The sequence below is a fragment of the Penicillium verrucosum genome, assembly GCF_028828655.1.
Source record: "Penicillium verrucosum strain IBT 35672 chromosome Unknown utg000004l_segment0_segment0, whole genome shotgun sequence".
Lineage (NCBI taxonomy): Eukaryota > Fungi > Ascomycota > Eurotiomycetes > Eurotiales > Aspergillaceae > Penicillium > Penicillium verrucosum.
The window spans coordinates 552,471-570,230 of record NW_026643213.1 but is presented as its reverse complement, the minus strand read 5'-3'; the positions used below and the strand labels follow the sequence as shown (position 1 = coordinate 570,230).

The following is a 17,760-nucleotide window of genomic DNA, read 5'->3' as shown; positions in this document are numbered from 1 at the left end:
CGGAGAAGCACGCAATATGAATGCGAAGGGGTTCGCTGGTTATAGAGATGTAGCAAGATATAGAAATATGGTGATTATTCATTGATTATAGTTACCTATTTACAGACCTTTTGGTCTTGCTCGGAGGAATTAGACACGGCCCTGTAGTCGCTGAATCAAAGTGCCCCCGGACAATCGGACGCCGCTAGAAGTCTATTTCATTGTTGCACCTGACTACTTTACTCACAGTGTGAGTGAAGTACAATCCTTCGCAGCAAAGTAAAGCGAGAGAGTCTTCCACTATCTCTCCACCTTCGCCCTCTTGGTTGGCGCCATAACCTACTACTCCCAGGCATCCGATCTTGGCTGGAGTGCCGTTGAGAAAATCGATCATCTCGGCAATGGCGTTATCCGCCAGATGTTCTACGCCAAATTTATAAACTGGGTCGTTGCTTTCCCATCCCTCGCACTCGGCCTTGGTCTTATATCAGGTGTTTCCTGGACTACTATCTTCTGCATTATCGCTATCGCCTGGTATTGGGTTATAAGCTACCTTGTATCGGCCTACACGTGGGGGCTCTTCACCTTCGGCACTCTCTTGTGGCTCATTCTCGCCATGAGCGCTATCAACGAGAGTCGTGAGGCTGCTGCTTTGCTTGGTATTGAGCGGGACTATATTTTCCTTGCTGGGTGGTCGAATCTATTATGGCTGCTGTATCTCATCCGATGGCCTTTGGTCTGACCGACGGCGGTAATGTGATTGGCGTTACCGGGGGCTTTCTCTTCTTTGGTGTACTCGATCTGCTGATAGTACCGGTTTTAGCCTTTGGTGTGTTGGTTTTCGCTCGTAACTGGAATTATCGCAGGTTGAATATCGCATTCAGTGATAGTAGACCCAGTCGAGAGAGTGGGGATGTGTGGAATGAAGCTACTCCAGCTGCTGCTGCTGTTTTATGACTTCTTAGGGATTATCTAGAGTGCTTGTATTGTGGCGACGATATTGGTCTTGAATGACTAGGCCATTCAGATCTGTCTTGTTTTGTCATCTTTCTTTCCTTTTTCTTTCGTTTTCTGGTTATTTTGTTAAACACTTCAATCTTGATTTACAAAGCGAGTACTGCGTACCTGTTAATTTCCTGTTCAGTTGATACATAGTGCGCAACCTTCCACTCAATCACACAGCTCGCCTTTAGTTCTTCATGTTTGTCTTGTTTAAATTCTATTTGAAAGTTCTGGCAACTCCATACAGTAAGACAATATTAAAAATAATTCCAAGTCTTTGCAAAGTCTTTACAAGGGGAGAACTCCTTGTCAAAGTGACCTCTGGAAGCACCTGACTTCGCGTCACGCGTCTCGGCCTGAGGCGAAAATCGGCCAATTGTTGTCCGCCGACCCTTTGAACAATTGAAGCAGCAATTGAACCACCGACTTCCGTTCGAATTGGAATTGGATGCGCTGCGCTTGTTGGCCTAGATTAACAACAAATGCGCCATTGATTTTCAAATTGTAAGTCCATACATTCGGGGCTCAAGCTCCTAGGCTCAAGCTGGTCGGCAGTCAAATCAACAGCATTGGTTGAATCTGATTCTAATTGACACAGGCGCAAACACTTATCCAACAGGACAACCACGAGGGATTCCTGTTTTGGATCCTTTGCCTTGACGAAATTCCCCTTTCATCCAATTGAAACTTCCCCGACACCAGCGATTCCATCCCTCAAACTACAACCATGGCCCCAGCATCTAAGAGGAGAAGGGTCTCCAAGGACGTTGATGGAGACATCGACATGGGAAATGATAATCAAGATGTATTCTCTGTGCCGTCATCTCCCAACAACCACAGAACTTCCCCGACGCCTGTGAAAAGTGCATCACGGCGTCGATCTGCCCGCGGAGACAACGCAGACCCCGAAACGACAGGTCAAGATGGCGAGGACAAGAAAGAGGAGTCACAAACACCCGCGCGGGTCGGGACACGAACAAGTGCGCGGCAGCGCAAAACACCAAAGAGATACGAGGAAGAAGCCGTGACACCCTCATCGAGGAGAAAACCAGCTGCCACTCCTTCACGAAGTGCGCGTGCCACCCGAAGCGCGCAAAAGCCGAGGCAATCCCCAGTGGAAGACGAAGATGAGCCTGAATCTGAAGAAGAAGAGGATGATGACGATGATGATGACATGGACCTCGATGAGCCGTCCCCGGAACCCGCGCCTCGGACAATCACAAGGACCAGATCGAAGCGAAGCATCGCGAAACCCAGATCCAAGAAAGCCGTGGCCGCCGAGCCGAAAGAGAAGTCACCTTCGCCTGAATATCAGGACGGTTTGGATGATCTCGTTACGATGCAGCTCCAGCAAGACCTTTATCATGACCAGCCGGAGGCGCATGAGACCGCTGATGTCTCCGAGCCATTACCGGAATATGCTGAAAGTTTCCAAGCGCTCTGCCAGACGGGCCTTGGGGACGAAATGCGTATTCTCTCGACTATTCTTCTCGAAAAGCTGTCAGGCAAACGACAGATTCCAGTGCGAGGACTCGAACCTGAATATCAAAAGGTTAATCAGCTCATTGAACAGACTGTCTCTGTCGGCGAGGGTAACTCTATGCTTCTTCTTGGATCTAGAGGATGCGGTAAGACCGCAATTGTGGAATCCATCATCTCGTCCCTTAGGAAGGAGCACAGCAACGATTTCCACGTCGTTCGTCTCAATGGATTCTTGCACACAGATGACCGTCTCGCTTTGCGCGAGATGTGGCGTCAACTTGGCCGTGAAATGCATACCGAGGACGATGCGGCCAAGGTCAATTCTTATGCGGATACGATGGCGACGCTCTTGGCTTTATTGTCGCACCCAGAGGAGCTCTTCGGGGCTTCTGGAGACCCAGGATCAAAGACTGCTGCGAAATCCATTGTGATCTTGTTGGATGAGTTCGACCTATTCGTCACTCACCCACGACAGACTCTGTTGTATAATCTGTTTGATATTGCCCAGGCCCGCAAAGCCCCCATCGCGGTCATTGGGCTCACGACAAAGGTCGACGTAACCGAAATGCTCGAGAAGCGTGTCAAGAGTCGATTTAGTCATCGTTATACTTATGTCCCTCTACCTCGATCCTTCGAGACCTTTTCGGATATCTGCCTAGGGAGTTTGAATCTCAGTGACGCTGAAATGGTCGATATTGCAGATGAACTTGGGTCTGAACGCACTCTAGTAGAGTCAGACAAATGGAATACCCTGCTTAAGGGATGGAAGGAATATTTGAAGGTAAGATTTGACCTATTTCCCTTTATCCAGTCTATTGCTAAACCTCGCTCTTGAAAATAGCTTCTGTGGAACGACAAAGACTTCCAATTCCATCTCAAGCGTATCTACAACCAAACCAAATCAGCAAAGGAGTTTTTCAACAGTGCTCTTCTCCCTATCAGCGACTTGTTACAAAGTGTCTCGATTCCCGACGCACCCTTACCCGAAGTGCCAACTCCGAAAAGCTTCGCTTCCCAATCCCTCGATTGCCCTGATCCAGCACCTCTCCCCTTCTCCACATCCATCACATCATCCAGTCCCTCATCACTGCCACTGGCTTTACTGGTAGCCGCGACACGCCTGGCAGCCCTATTCGACCCCGGAAATGACGGGTCCCAGCCACAGAGCATGTCGCCACTTGCGCTTTCTTTCCCCGCCGCATACGCTGAATATGTTCGGCTCCTGACCTCCGCAAAGACATCCGCCTCGGTGTCCGGAGCTGCTGCCACACCTGGTCGTGTCTGGGGCCGAGATGTGGCCCGAGAGTCATGGGAAAAGCTACTCAGTTGGGGACTTGTGACTCCTGTCGGCAGTGGGAACGGCACTGCTGATGGACAGATGTTCCGTGTGGAAATTAGTTTCGAGGAGGTCATTGAAATGGCGGGCTCTGGTGGTGCTTTGGGTCAGTGGTGGCGCGAATAGAGACGTGTCAGTGATTTGGATATATTACGAGCATGTCTTACTGTGTTGCTTTTTTTGCACCAGTGGCGAGCATATCATTTGGCTTTCTGACTATCTTGTCTATCATGATAAGAGTTGTCAGTTGGAATACAGCTTAATTTATTTCCAGTTATTCTCCATCGAATCATTCCGGAATTGGTATCAAGTCCACCTCTATTATCCTAATATACGAGAAATAAACCAGCACATTACGCATCATAGTCCCTACTATTGCATACAAGGAAATAAACATATCTCAACCCAAACCCAGCCCTAGGGATTTACACCAAACCCACCGAGATACGTATATCCCGAACTCAACCCGGTATCGGATATATCACAAACCACCAACTAGTTAATTAACTATAAATGTACATAACATTAAAACAAATAAAACAAATAAGCAAGCACCCCCCCCTTCCCCAGCTCCCTCTTTTAGGTGTTATTGGCAAACTTCACTAGTCCCAAACCTACCTGACCTCCATCTAACCTAGGAAATCCACCGATCATCCTTTTCCCATCGTCTATCCTAGTTGCTGAGTATGATTAATCAGGCCATCCTTGTCTTTGCTTCGATGGGGTATGCACGCTCCCGCACCGGGATACAGAATTCTACTAGTTCTACTAGTTCTATACTATCCTCCGTAACCCACGCTAGACGATAGGCGGCACTCCGTAGAGTGGATGTCATCTAATTAGAATTCGATGATCTGCAACGGGTAAAAACGTATATAAGAGACGGTAGCGATATCGGGGTCTTGTTGGATACGTATGGATCCCATGTACGGAGTAGGTAGTTTCCAAACTGGCCTGTTGATTCTTCAGGAAAGAGATCTTGCATATTCTTTCTTTGCGTGCTACTTCTCATGGATAATGATAGTTACTGGCAGCTTTTCAAATATCGCTGCCTTGCGTTAATCTCCTTGCTCGCACTACTATGTACAGTCATTCAAAAGGTAAAATATATTATTACTCCGTACGGAGTACAGGAATATGCAAGTGTTGTGCTTCTAGATTGTCATTTCTGTACTCTGTTTGATTGGTCCCTCCAAACACGCGGCATTTCGATAAATGCATGTAGCCTGCCATGTGTTGAAAGTGACAGGTCTGATTCTCACGTTGTTACCCACAAATGGTCCAAGGAGGGGCTGGTGTGGAATGGCAAGTTGTGTGTTGAGCATATTACTCCGCATGCAGGACACCGATCACTGGGGTACCATGCGAAATCTGCATATAGGGCATTTCACATGGTTGGAGGTTTTCTTTTTTTCTTTTTCTTTTTTTTTTTTTTTTGTAGTTGTATTCTTATGTTATATTGCTCCACTGGTTGAGAAGTAAAATTATAGCCTTATAATTCCTTATAATAAGCATAATATGTTATTTCTCCTTAGTGTAAAAAAACATAATGGAGCTAGTTAATCCAAACAAAAGATGTTGAGAAAATCGACTCCACAATCCTGCAATACTCGCATGGCTTTGATGCACTTCGATATGTAATCCTCCATTCTTCCTTGTTTATACTAGCCCCATAACCCGACTAGCCGTTAGCAATCCAGCGCATGATGCAGCTTGCAGATCAATATTCTCACTTCTGTTTCCATGTAAGGATGGCTACATGACCATGTGTCTGGTCGTGCATATGTGCAAAGCCCTAGCGCATTCGACTATGCAGTAGCCCGGAATAACCCCTTACACACTTCCGAGTCTGCAGCTCTTGTACTCCGTAGGGACCGGATGACTGCGGTTTCGAGAGAGAAATAGGAGACCTGGTTTCAGGAGAGTGGGGTAAATCTAGACCTGGCACGACGTGTTAATATAAATGGAGATTTGGTGTAACGTCATGTTCTCGTGGATTTGTTTATCCATATATTGTATATGGGTTGTAGGTAAATATATCTGCTTTTTGATCGGACTACAGCCTTCCGTATAAACTGTAGTAGGTTCTGTGACAATCTAAAGGTATGTATGTATGTATGTATATATATATATATAATGTATTTTTACCCCGGGAAGAAAAGCGAACGTCAAGGATCTTCCTGTCACTGGCTTCGCTCTGATTACCCCGCTTTGATGCAATAGACAAGAAGGTAGAAGGTTGTTTACGCATTTGTTCAGGCTTCGTAGCATGCATAACTTGACCCACCAAGCCGGCTGATCTCTGGCATTGCAAGGTTAGTGCGAAGTGAGTGCGTGACCGGAGGATTATCTCGAGTCGGATAGTTACTTCTTCGAATGAGAGATTGGCGTTGATTATTAGGCTTTGGGGTTAATTGAGGAGATATCGAATAAGGATGATCTTGTTAATTTCCAATTAAACAAAGTCGATGATCTCATCTCATCTGATATTCCTTGCGATGATCGGTATCACTCGGACAACCTCCGTCTTCATGTGCAGTAGTGGATCACCAAGAAAGAACCAAAGTAGGCTAAATGGCTTAATATCACGGGTAAGAATATTACCATGAATAGTACGGCATACGGCATAAATGAGCTGATATCGTTCTGTCAATAATAAGATTAACCTTCGAATTCGATCATGTATGGTGTCTGGTGTACTCGGGTACTCTGTAGATCCCTATGGCCTCAAATCTGCGCAAGTACCATATGCACCTCCTCGGTTCCCGATTCCCGTTGCGAGGTGCATGATTCGCGACATGGTTGTCTGCATAAAGGTTGTTCAAGGGTTATTCATAGAACTGCCGTGGTCATACCAGAGTTACGGGCGACACGATATGGAGAGATTATCTGCGTACAATGTTGTAACACGGTCAACTAATTAACCAATTAACCAATCAAATCGACCATACAGTAGATGATCATCCATACATTAAAACCCCGAAAACAAACCCCGAAGTTTGGATTCTTCACCACGTGGGTGTCCAGTAGAAACCCCGCAAGATTATGATGCAAGTCATTTTTATGTCGGCACCTACACTCCTACTCATTTACCGCCATAAACCTTCGTGCTATACCTTTTTTGAATGGATAGTTTCTCCCCTTATCCGTCCTATAACTAAAGGGATACGCGGAATTAGCGGTAAGTTATAATATACCGAGATTAAAAAAAAAAGGTTAAAATATCTAGACCGACTTTTCCAAGGTGCTATACGTACATATATATAATATATGTATATAATATAAATATATAAAAAGGATGAGTGCAAACTTTATTAGCAACACCTAACGGGCTAAATCTCAAGGATCAAAACAAGGTTACTCAAAAGGCATACAATATACAAACAGCTTTGCCGATAACCTGAGCTTCTAAACAGCCAAAGTAAAACCAAGCCGTCTGAAACCTTAAATACAAACCCCAATGAGAGCCTGAAGTGTCTGTTCTAAAGACCTTGGAGAAACATAAATATGGTCTTGGGTTTGTCGTAAGGAAGATTGCTTTATCGTAGTCATGAAACCAAACTTGCAATATAGGTCTATCGTGCATCGAATCTCTTTCCCCATTAGAATTATGCGAATAGCAGGTTGGGGGCAAGACTTGGTAGTATATATTGTCCAAGCATCAGTCAGTACTTGTCTCTGCGTGGCATTTGAGAAAGTAAGCAATCCCACGTTGGTCATACTGTGGCAAAATGCGTCGGCCAAATTAGGGTCTGTAGCAATACCAATGGCTTGCTCCACCGATATTCTACCATAGAACTTGCTGCGAGAAGATGCGTTGAATAATAATATTAGAGCTGTGGGAAAGCTTGCAGGCATCGATGCAACTCTTGGCAACTGAAGCATCTCAAGAAACTCGAAAAGCAGTTGGAGAAACTCAATAAAACACACTCCCGTCAAGTGCCAAAACTCTACGAAAGGGAGTCTATGCTGCGAGAGACGTCGATTGTCCGCTAAAGACGGGGAAGGTATCGGACATTGTACCGTTGAATGTATGTGTTGGATACATGACCGAGGGTCTGAAATCAAGTCCAAGCATAAGTAACAATGCTTAGTTTTGGTGATGATTGCTCGAAATTTGGTTGCTCTGCGTTTTATTGTCGCTTGGTAGCGTCTTAATATGATATTTGGTTTAGTTGTCTTACCTACGATATATACATCTATGAATGGACCAGGCGTTTCGAAAAAAAAAAAAGAAAAAAAAAAAAGACGAGTGTTAGACGAATATTTCTTGTTTCTTTCAAGAATACCTGGTTTTAATGCTCTACTAGAATATAATAAAAAAATCACGGAAGGAAAGAAGGGAATAAATAAGTTTTTACAACAATTTAACCAGCCGGATAATATCTCGCACGCTAACCAAGTAGGAGCGTAGCTGCATATGTCAGTCGGGTGTTCTCTGTCACCAATGTTCTGCCGATCTGCCACGTGGACTTCAAGGTCCTTTTGTTCCCGTGTGGCTCCTCTGCCGTGTCTATCATGAAGGTGGAGTTGTCTGCCCGGTGGGTATACAAAGTACATCGTATGTTGACCCATGGGACCTTTTTCTTTGTACCTTTTTTTTTGGCCTTATCCTTACGTACTTATAGATCAGGTACGCAGTACAAGTAGTTAGACCTGATATTTTGCCTGTGAACATGGTTTATATAAAACAAGAATAGTCGGCCGGATATGTGGAATTGTCACGTCTTTTTAGTAGGTCTTTAGATCTCTTTTGTCTAGTCCTTGATATATACTCTCTCTCTCTCTCTCTCTCTCTCTGTGTGTGTGTGTGTGTGTTGTGTGTACACTTGATCTCGTCAAATATACCTAATCAGGTTGTCAGACATTTTAAGTAGTCCCTAGCGTGGACATACATGCAACCATTGACAATTGACACCTGCCAAGCCTTATTATTCCCCAATCCAGTAGAAATTTCAGGAACAGGAGAAAAACAACAAAGCATCGACACTAGACTCAAAAATTTGCTAGGAGGCTGCCCCTTAATCAAGAAAAACAGCAGAAATAAGCGAAACAGGCACTCATCTGGGTATCTGGGTATATGGTGGCCCGCTGAACCATGGAACTACCTGAAACGGGCTTCTTGGCGTCTTCCAGAATCCTTCTAGAAGGCTTCTAGCGCTTCCCAAGGATTTTGCCCACATCGGAGTTCTCCGTTAACCCCTTTCGGACGGCACAATGGATGACCCCGTACTCCGTATAGGTATGATTCAGGGCATTTTCAAAGTCTGGTTCGACAATTCATAGTCTACAACCATTTAAAATCTATGACGTGGTTCACTGCTACACTCTCATTCTGCATCATCTGTTTTCAGCAAGTGGAGTCGACCACGAACGGGTACGAATACACCGTATTTTACATCAAGATACAGTATAATATACTCGTATAATACACACGGGCGAAAGGGTCATATTACTACAAACGGCTAGGGACCTCGGGTATATGATGTGCACACTTCAGCCACTCCCATTTGTGTAAACAGAGTTCAACTTCAACTTCGCGACATTGAAGATCATCTCTTATCTACTCTGGATATGCCCGCAGATCAGAGCCTTGATGATGGCGTATATGGGAAACATCTACTTGGCATTTCTCACAAACAATCGGGATATCCGAGAACAACTGATATTCGAGTCCAGCAAGTCCAAAGTACAACGTGAAAGACGCAAATCCGATAAGGGGTTCAAACATGAATATTAGAACGGCAACTCCAGACCAAGCCCCCAGAGATAGTACATATACACCCATCTCCCCCAACCTGCCACCGAATAGGCAACAGATGTGATGAGGCTCTGTTCACCAAGTGCTGCGTGCACGGGATTCTACTAGTGTTTTCGCTAGTCTTGCAGGGAGAGATTCTGTCAATCAGACTCTTTGTCAGGATCATCATCCCAGCAAGATTGGCTATGTGGCTGAATAACAAAGTACGGTGGAGAGGTCGTTGCGCAAGCCACATGGTCCCAATACGGGGATCACACCTATGAGAATCACTAGACACCTTGCTTACGAATTGCGGCCAACTACTGTACCTAGGGGATGATCGGATCTGCGCTCGAGGTCTAAATTATCGTATCGACCTCTCTGGTATTCCACGTGGCAACCTCAGCTATACTTCCCCCACATGTGTGTCGCTCCCGAGCAGATTCGACACCTGCAATGTGATACGTCGTCTCGGGGGATTTTTTTTTAGCCAGTCTAAATCTGGACCATTGATGGGGCCTCGGGAACGAAGATCGATCCTGTAATTGAAGATTGAGATGATATGGCGATCTAGAACATCTAAGTGTACTTTGGGATATCAAGGGGTAGTGACGGTGAAGACCGAGATTCATCTAGGCCTTGTCTATCCCCAGCCTGGCCTAAATTTAAATGTATGTTGTATACTTCACCCAGTAACTAGTTACCCCGAGGCCAGGGCTTACTAGGTGTTTAGAGTTTAGCATGGCCAGCCCGCCTAGGGAGCATCAGAGCATAGTTGAAATCCCAATCGTGCAAGCCACATTCCTACAGAAAAGGGAACTAGTACTCGGATGTTGGCTCCCTGAATTCCGTAGAGATCTGCGCACAACCATGTAGTTCGGGGTATGTAACTATGAAGTACACCTGCTACATGCAGGGACCCTCGAATAAGCAAGGAGGTGATATGTGGCAAGGAAAGTAAGTTGCCTGTATAACTTGTACAAGATGAGAATTGTTCTATGTATCTTTTCGGCAAGGTATGTCCCAGAGCTAACCCATGTACATAGGCTTTCCATTCGTGCTGACCGAAATCTAGGGACAACCCTGGCCCTGAAATGAAGGATGTTAACTTTTGTCCTGAAAGGGTAGGGTTGGCATCTTGGCAGTTGAACTTAGGCAGTTTATTTCTCTTTTGGGGATTATTTTGACTTTTCATGACTCGTATCGAAACGTGTATCTTATGCAATCCACATTATATTTATATCATATGCATCTAGGTGGTGACTATTACCCCTGAATATTCAAGGCTGCAGGAATCCCTTGTCGCGTGGCCACCAGGGATGTTGACAGCTGGAAAAATACAATACCATGTGGCATAGATTACAAGTATTGTAATATTGTATACAATATTACGTACCGCAATGATCAACAAAAGGATCAACTGAAGTCATATCTTCCTGCTTACCGTTGAATGTCTGACCGCAACTTTAGACTCTCAATAGGAAAACCTCCGTGAGCCAATCTGTTAGCGGGTCTCAATATTGGATAGCTTCAATCCACTTTAAACATACTAGGCGGAATAAACCGACAGGGATAGTTTCCACTAGCTTTTCTTTGGGCTTAGTGTCTCACAATAATGGATCTGATGTGCAAGACTAATTGGATTGGAAATAATCTACGGAGTACAACATATGTTGTATATGTACGAAGTACAGAGGGGGTATGGAATACGGAGGTATCGAATTATTCGCTAACCCCCTTGAATTGTTCACTTTGTCTTATTCAGACTCCTTGAAACCAGCCTAAACCCCATCACTCTTAGTATAGAGCCGCACGGAAGTAATTGTAGCCACATCGGCATTGCTCATACAGGGCTGAGCCGAAATTATGCGACCGGAAAACCCCCTTTGGCCCCCAAATCCATCACATAAGCCCCTCTCCACCCAACCCCCACCTGTTGGGACTGTTTTTTTTCTTCTCGGATTATCTCCCTTGCTTCAATATCACGTGGCACCGTTCGATCCTGCTCGATAGATCTCAACAGTTTTGCAGTAGATATGACACGTCACTTATTCGAATGTTCTTATCGCCTTCCAAGTTTTCTTGTGATGTAGAATGTCATATCCCGATCTGCGCTATCCAATTTAACTTCCGTTGGCTAATCTCGTCTTGCGGGGGAGCCAATCTCGTATTATATGGTATGCAATCACTGTGTATCTTTGCTTAATCTGTCTTTCTGCCTAGGTTTGAGCCGTCTAAACCTTTTAGTTGAAGATCTAGGTACTTCGTACTCCGTACTTATGTTGTGTTTACTCCGTACGCAGAATACAACTTGTTTAGGTAAGGCTAGCCGGCACCTGGCGGATGAAACTCGCACTGACGTCTTGCATTGTCGTTTCGCGTGACCTGTCCCGGGAGGTTTAGTTGGTCAACCCTGTTTCTTAGCGAGCACTGACTCTTAAAGGGGTCTCGCTGACGTGTCAGATAGCTCGATCTAGACGGGATGATTGATTAGCTTTTCCGAAACTCTCAATTGTGAGTGTGGTTCATGCAACATGAAAACCTTGGGGCCATCCATATCTGTGCCCTCGTGTTTGGGGCGCTGTCTCAACGGGAATCAAGTGTAAGATGAGGCTCTCGGGGTGACCGTTGGCGTTAGCTCGCTAACGTTGGTCCCCAACGGCGGAGAAGGTGAGATTACCAACTCCTGCATCCACTGCGCATTGATCACGTATTTCCAGAGCCCATATGGACGATAACAAAATTGACGATCATGATCTGATCCTCCAGAATTTGGCGGGTATGCCACACTAGGGCGTCTCCGGTTTGAAGGCGCTAATTGTTTCGCCAAGACGGTAAAACCCCGTGGTTTTCGCGAAACCTGGACGGGGAGGAAGCTAACATGGTCTCCAGGAACTAAGATACAGATGGAGTACACGAACCAAAACCGTTGAAAGGTACGGAGTAATAATCTACGCTTCAATTTTATGGAATTTATTAGCGAGAGATGCCCCCCATCATAACCCGTAACTTAGACACCCAAGGAAATGATTCGCGAGACTGCGCCTCCCTCTAAGCGCAAAATAGTAAAAAGGGATTCGGCGGTCAGACGCTAAGCATCTCTCTCCACGTGTGCCCACGTGGGACCACATGGGTTATGCACATGAAATAAAAAAGAAGGCGCTTGGAATCGCCATGGAAGCCTGGAAATTTGGACCTTTTTTTTTCCTTCTTGACCGCCTTGATATATTTCAAGGTTACACGCAAGATCCTTAAAAGGGAAATACCCCTCCCCCCACTATGACTATTCAACCTGGTATATGGTTGTCGGGTATAATAACGGGATTATATGATTATATATTAATTATCGTATCTCCATTTCGCGCTGTGCAATATAGTGTAGTTTCAGGATCAAAGCCTATATGCGACATGCCAAATTAGGATTAGCGACGAGACGAAACACTCGTGTTTGGATCAATCTACTCCGTTCGAAACATAGGTGTCCCAAGGTTCCTGTTGTCCCCACCATTGGACGATCGGTGTGGAAGTGGGGGGTTTAGTCCGATGGCGACATGTGATGTCCACTGTATGAGGGTGTTTCTTGAATATCTGGAGATAATGGTAATTAGGGCAAATAATGCCCACTCTTCGGCTACACTCCGGACTTAGTGTATACTAATATCGATAATAACGTCTCTGATCTATTTTCCGGGCATGTTTGAGGTGGCTTGGTGTGGGCCAGTAACTATTTAGGAATAAGCACAGAAAAGCCCCCGTTGTCATATCTAGGTAGACATCGGAATTACTCCAGGGTTTTTGCCACTTCGATAAGGTTAACAGGACTCCCATGGTAGGCAATGAAAATGTCAACATCATATCGTGAGCATTTCGGGAAGTGTAAGGATTCCCACGTGGGCTCAAGCTTTACATCATTACCTGGTTTGTCAGCATACAGCTTACGCATGAGAAATGGTGAAATGGGGTGTATTCAAATGTTCTATTGAAGCTGAGAGTAGATCATTCCAAATACAACTAAAATTAGGGTGTATAATGTACATTATCTACGAAGTAGATATTATGTTGTATATAGGTCACACTGAAGATTCAGATCTCGGATTTGCCCGTTAATACTCCGAAGCTCCAGATATTTATCAAAAACAAAACAAAACAAAACAAAACAAAAAAAGACAGAGAGCTAGTCCGAAGTCAGTAAGGTAGTAGTGACTCAGACAGGGGGGATTTTAGAACAATGAAACGTGTTGGGTATGCAACATTCAAATGTTTCAATGTTGAATGTTCATGTTACGTGTATTACCGGTACGGGCGTATCACGATCTAGCGGATCGATTCGGTTGGCCATGGAGCATCGGTAAATCCATGATATCATTGGAACAGATTGGGGGAAGGGATCCATTCTTTTTAATTAATTTCTTAGTTGGCTCCATCGGTTGATTTGGAATCATATCCAAACTATGAGAATAGACTATCAGTGGACTATAGAATCCAAAGTTAGTTACCTAGGTATATTTCATATATCCCAGCTATTTGGTTAAGATATACTTTCAACCTTCCCCTTACATTCTAAATGCAACCTGGAAGAATCTATTAAAAAGAAATTTAAATAATTTAAATATAGAAATTGGAAGACCAAGTATGTACTATGCAGGTATGGTATTATACATGTGTAAATACCAGACCCCAGAACCCACCGATCTTCATGGCCCACGTTGTTTGGATGCATCAGACCAAACTCTTTCGGGATCACGCGTGGGCTGTGGATCATAGGCTGACAGGCCGAATGGTGCTTCTATTCTTTTTTTTCTTTTCTTTTTCTCTTTTTCTCCCTTCTTTTCTCATTTCGTTTTCCTATTCTTCTTTTTTTCTTCTTTTTTTTATATTTTTTATTTCATTTTAAATATATTATTTTCCCTTCGATCCCGTTCTTCCCCCTTTAGACCCATCTTTCTTCTACTTCTCCCTTTTCTTTTCTATTGAAATTAATTCGAAAGAATAAAAAAAAAGGAAAATAATAAGAGGAAATTGTCATAGTGTATAATTTCCTTACTCTCTCCCTCTTCTTATCCTATTTTTTTTTTTTTACATTTTTTTACCTTTGGGAATTAGCAAGTCCACTTCTTAAATCCTTTTTTTTTTTTTTTTTTTTTTTTATATTCTTTTCTTTTCTTATTTTCTTTTGACCAAAAAAAAAAAAAAAAGTCCCATGTTTTTTTCCGGTATCAGGTGTTTAGCATAACCCACTTTTCCCTCTGGTTCAACCCGAAGACTCAAAACCATTCAATGCCAACTCAAACCGGGAGCCACACCCGAGAAGATTCTCTCCCTTCAGTTCCTGATTCTGATTTTGGCGGTACTATCTCCCGCAATCGTCGCTCTTTCGCTGCTTTAGCACAGAAAACTTCCAACGCTCTTGCTAGTTTATCTGGAAGTACACTACGTTCCTCGACTTCATACGGTAGCCTATCGAAACCGCATAAGCTCTCCGCAACCCCTGTGACCCCACCATTCGACAACACCTACGTGCAATTGACGGGTACTTCGCGTCCTTCTTCTCCGGCCTTGGTCGACAATCCTCCCAATTCGCTTCCAAAGCGTCGTTTGACTATTCAGCGTCTTCCTACTCCCCCCGCGAAACCCGCTCTTCCCCGCCCGCACCCAAGATGCATCAGACGTCGTCAAGGTTATTGCGCATGACCGAGGATGAGCGACCATTCACCAAGGTAGGTTCAAAAATATGAATGGGAAAAAGGAAATTTTTTGGAAACAATAGGGCTGATTTGCGCAGGATTTCATGGACTTGTTCTCCACATTGATGGTCAGCTTGAAGTTGGATTCGCACCGCGTTCGTTTCACACGATATGACCACACATTCACCTCAGAAGAGGCCATCAACAACTTGGGTTCGCTCAAGTTCTCTCAGTCCAACCGCATGCCCGATCCAAAAGACCCATCCCGCATCGTCACCACCACCACGACTACCACTTTCTCCATGGCCAAGGAAATGGCCCGATCCGTTTGTCAACGGTTTGTTGATGCGCGCTTCATTGAATCTGTCGACGGCAAAGCGCTTTTGATCTTCCCGCTCAAGGGCGCCCTCTTCCAGCTCACCCCGAAGGGGATTAATATCCTGCAGCGTTTCTGCCAGCGGAATGGCATCACCGCTCGTCACGTGATGGATGTACTAGAGTCGCCGCGCAACACCATGCAGCTGGTGAATCTCGAGCGTGACACGGAAAGCGACAAGCTGTCCCATGATCGCGCGACGATCGAGGTTATTTTCCGCCGCTTTGCTGGTCAGGATGGCCCGAATATTAAAAGCAGTATTTCAACATCGGATTCCGACTCGCTTAGTGACTACACCAACGGCCTGGTTGGTGTGAAAGTGGCTCGGGAGCGCAAGCTTCTAGATGGGAAGGTTTATAGCAACACATTCACTGGGAAAGCATCGGTGGACTGGTTGATGGATTGTTCAACTACTATTGAGCGTCGAGAAACCTGCTTGATTTCTGAGCTGTTCCTCAAGTACGGCCTGATCACGATGATTCAAGACGACAAACAATACCCTGATGTTGGACCCAGTGCTCATTTCCAGCCTTCCAAGTATGCCATCTACGGCATTACCGAGCGTGGACAGCGCGTATGTGGATGGATTGCCCGCGAGAAGACCCGCGAGGTTGCGATGACATACGACAGTCGTGGCATGCCACGCGACTCCAATAATGCCCGATTGACCCACATCCTGCAGGACCCCGCTCTGCGTCTGCTTTTCCGGGAATTCCTTCGCTACTCGCTGTGTGAGGAGAACCTGTCTTTCTATCTCGATGTCTCGGAATTTACTACGAACTACCACAAGGCCGAGAAGATGGGTACATTTAATAAGGTCGACTCAGTGCGGGAAACTTTGGCGGCAGCATACGGATTGTACAACGCGTTTTTGGCTCCCGGCTCACCCTGTGAGCTGAACATCGACCACGCGCTTCGCAACAGCCTCGCCAGCCGCATGACCAAGGCCGTGGGAGACGACGAGTCCATGTTTAAGAGTCTTCAAGAAGTGGTACACCTGTTCGAGCTTGCTCAAACTTCCGTGTTCAAACTGATGTCAAGCGACTCTGTCCCCAAGTTCCTGCGCGACCCCAAATACTCCGTTGTTCTACAAGAACACGACGTAGACATCCTGGGAGCCCCACGTTCATACTCGCCCACGCCAGCCGGTCCGCCTTCACTTCCAGAACGCAGCATGAGTCGCTCTGCGCGTGCCTGACAACCACCGCCCACAAGTATTGATATAGTCCGCAACCCATTCGAAGACGATTCGTATCACTGCGATTCCGACTCCGACTCATCATGAGCCTCCCCTTCTTCGGTGCATTACTGCCCGAACCATTCAACACACGCAGTCTGGAAATTAACATTCGAATGCCACCCCCAAGGCACAGATCGAATCTCTAACCACCTTGCAACCCGGCACTCATGCTTGTGGCCCCAACACAGAAGCCCCCGTCACCTTATCCAAAAGGGGAACATGAAATATCCGGTCGACCTTGACACCCGATTTCATCAATCTCGTCATAATCGTTCTCGACCACGAAGTTCTTTACTTTTTCTCTCTCTCTCTCTCTCTCTCTTTGTCTCTCTCTCTACCTCTCTATCTCCTCCGCATGCAGTCCAGTCACACACTCTTGACGAGTATGTGTCTGGCTACCATACCCATTTTTCTTTTTTTTTTAATCCACTCGTCACGAGAATCTCCCACTCCGAACGAAAGACGTTATGATCGATGGCTCATGTTATAGAGAAGTCCGGAACTGGAAAATATTTGTAATATTTGGATGGCATTGCTTTTTTTTATTTTTTATTCCCTTACTCTTTGCATTTCCCCAGGGGAAGTGTTGAAAGGGAAGACTTGAAGAATCAGAAAAAACAAAAAAAAAAAAACAAAAAACAAAATACTGAAAACATGAAAGATTGGAGAGGCTGTTTCTTTTTCTTTTTTGAGCATCAGACCCGGCGTTTCCTTGCATGTCCTTTTTCCTTACGTGCTTCTTCATATTCTATTCTCTGTTCTCTTTCATACAACTCATCATCCTTTCTACATTTGTTTTTTTTTTATCTCTCCATTTGAGCATGTCATGATTCCAAATTTCTTCTTTTTTTTAATGCTTTTCTTTCTATCTCGATTTCGATTTCCTGAGTCTCTTTTTTCCCTTAAGTTCCCTGCATCGTT

The 17,760-nt window shown here is 45.0% G+C and overlaps 5 protein-coding genes across 5 annotated transcripts; all 5 read left to right on the top strand.

Annotated features, from left to right (window-relative positions):
- Window positions 1–16: 16 nt before the first annotated feature.
- On the top strand, window positions 17–1,387 carry N7516_009670 (uncharacterized protein; the record flags this gene model as incomplete). Its single annotated transcript, XM_057222389.1, has 3 exons — window positions 17–30; window positions 265–715; window positions 1,256–1,387. 3 exons carry the CDS (start codon window positions 17–19, stop codon window positions 1,385–1,387), a joined length of 597 nt encoding a protein of 198 aa, XP_057069610.1.
- Window positions 1,388–1,708: 321 nt separating this feature from the next.
- N7516_009669 (origin recognition complex subunit 4) lies at window positions 1,709–3,925 on the top strand (the record flags this gene model as incomplete). Its single annotated transcript, XM_057222388.1, has 2 exons — window positions 1,709–3,244; window positions 3,305–3,925. 2 exons carry the CDS (start codon window positions 1,709–1,711, stop codon window positions 3,923–3,925), a joined length of 2,157 nt encoding a protein of 718 aa, XP_057069609.1.
- Window positions 3,926–11,595: 7,670 nt separating this feature from the next.
- On the top strand, window positions 11,596–11,923 carry N7516_009668 (uncharacterized protein; the record flags this gene model as incomplete). The annotated part of the gene is made up of 2 exons (XM_057222387.1): window positions 11,596–11,716; window positions 11,763–11,923. The coding sequence occupies 2 exons, from the start codon at window positions 11,596–11,598 to the stop codon at window positions 11,921–11,923; spliced, it is 282 nt and encodes a 93-aa protein (XP_057069608.1).
- Window positions 11,924–12,266: 343 nt separating this feature from the next.
- On the top strand, window positions 12,267–12,472 carry N7516_009667 (uncharacterized protein; the record flags this gene model as incomplete). Its single annotated transcript, XM_057222386.1, is given in 2 exon segments — window positions 12,267–12,318; window positions 12,333–12,472. 2 exon segments carry the CDS (start codon window positions 12,267–12,269, stop codon window positions 12,470–12,472), a joined length of 192 nt encoding a protein of 63 aa, XP_057069607.1.
- A 2,344-nt stretch (window positions 12,473–14,816) lies between these two features.
- On the top strand, window positions 14,817–16,797 carry flbA (developmental regulator FlbA; the record flags this gene model as incomplete). The annotated part of the gene is given in 3 exon segments (XM_057222385.1): window positions 14,817–15,132; window positions 15,147–15,256; window positions 15,322–16,797. The coding sequence occupies 3 exon segments, from the start codon at window positions 14,817–14,819 to the stop codon at window positions 16,795–16,797; spliced, it is 1,902 nt and encodes a 633-aa protein (XP_057069606.1).
- Between the last annotated feature and the right edge of the window lie 963 nt (window positions 16,798–17,760).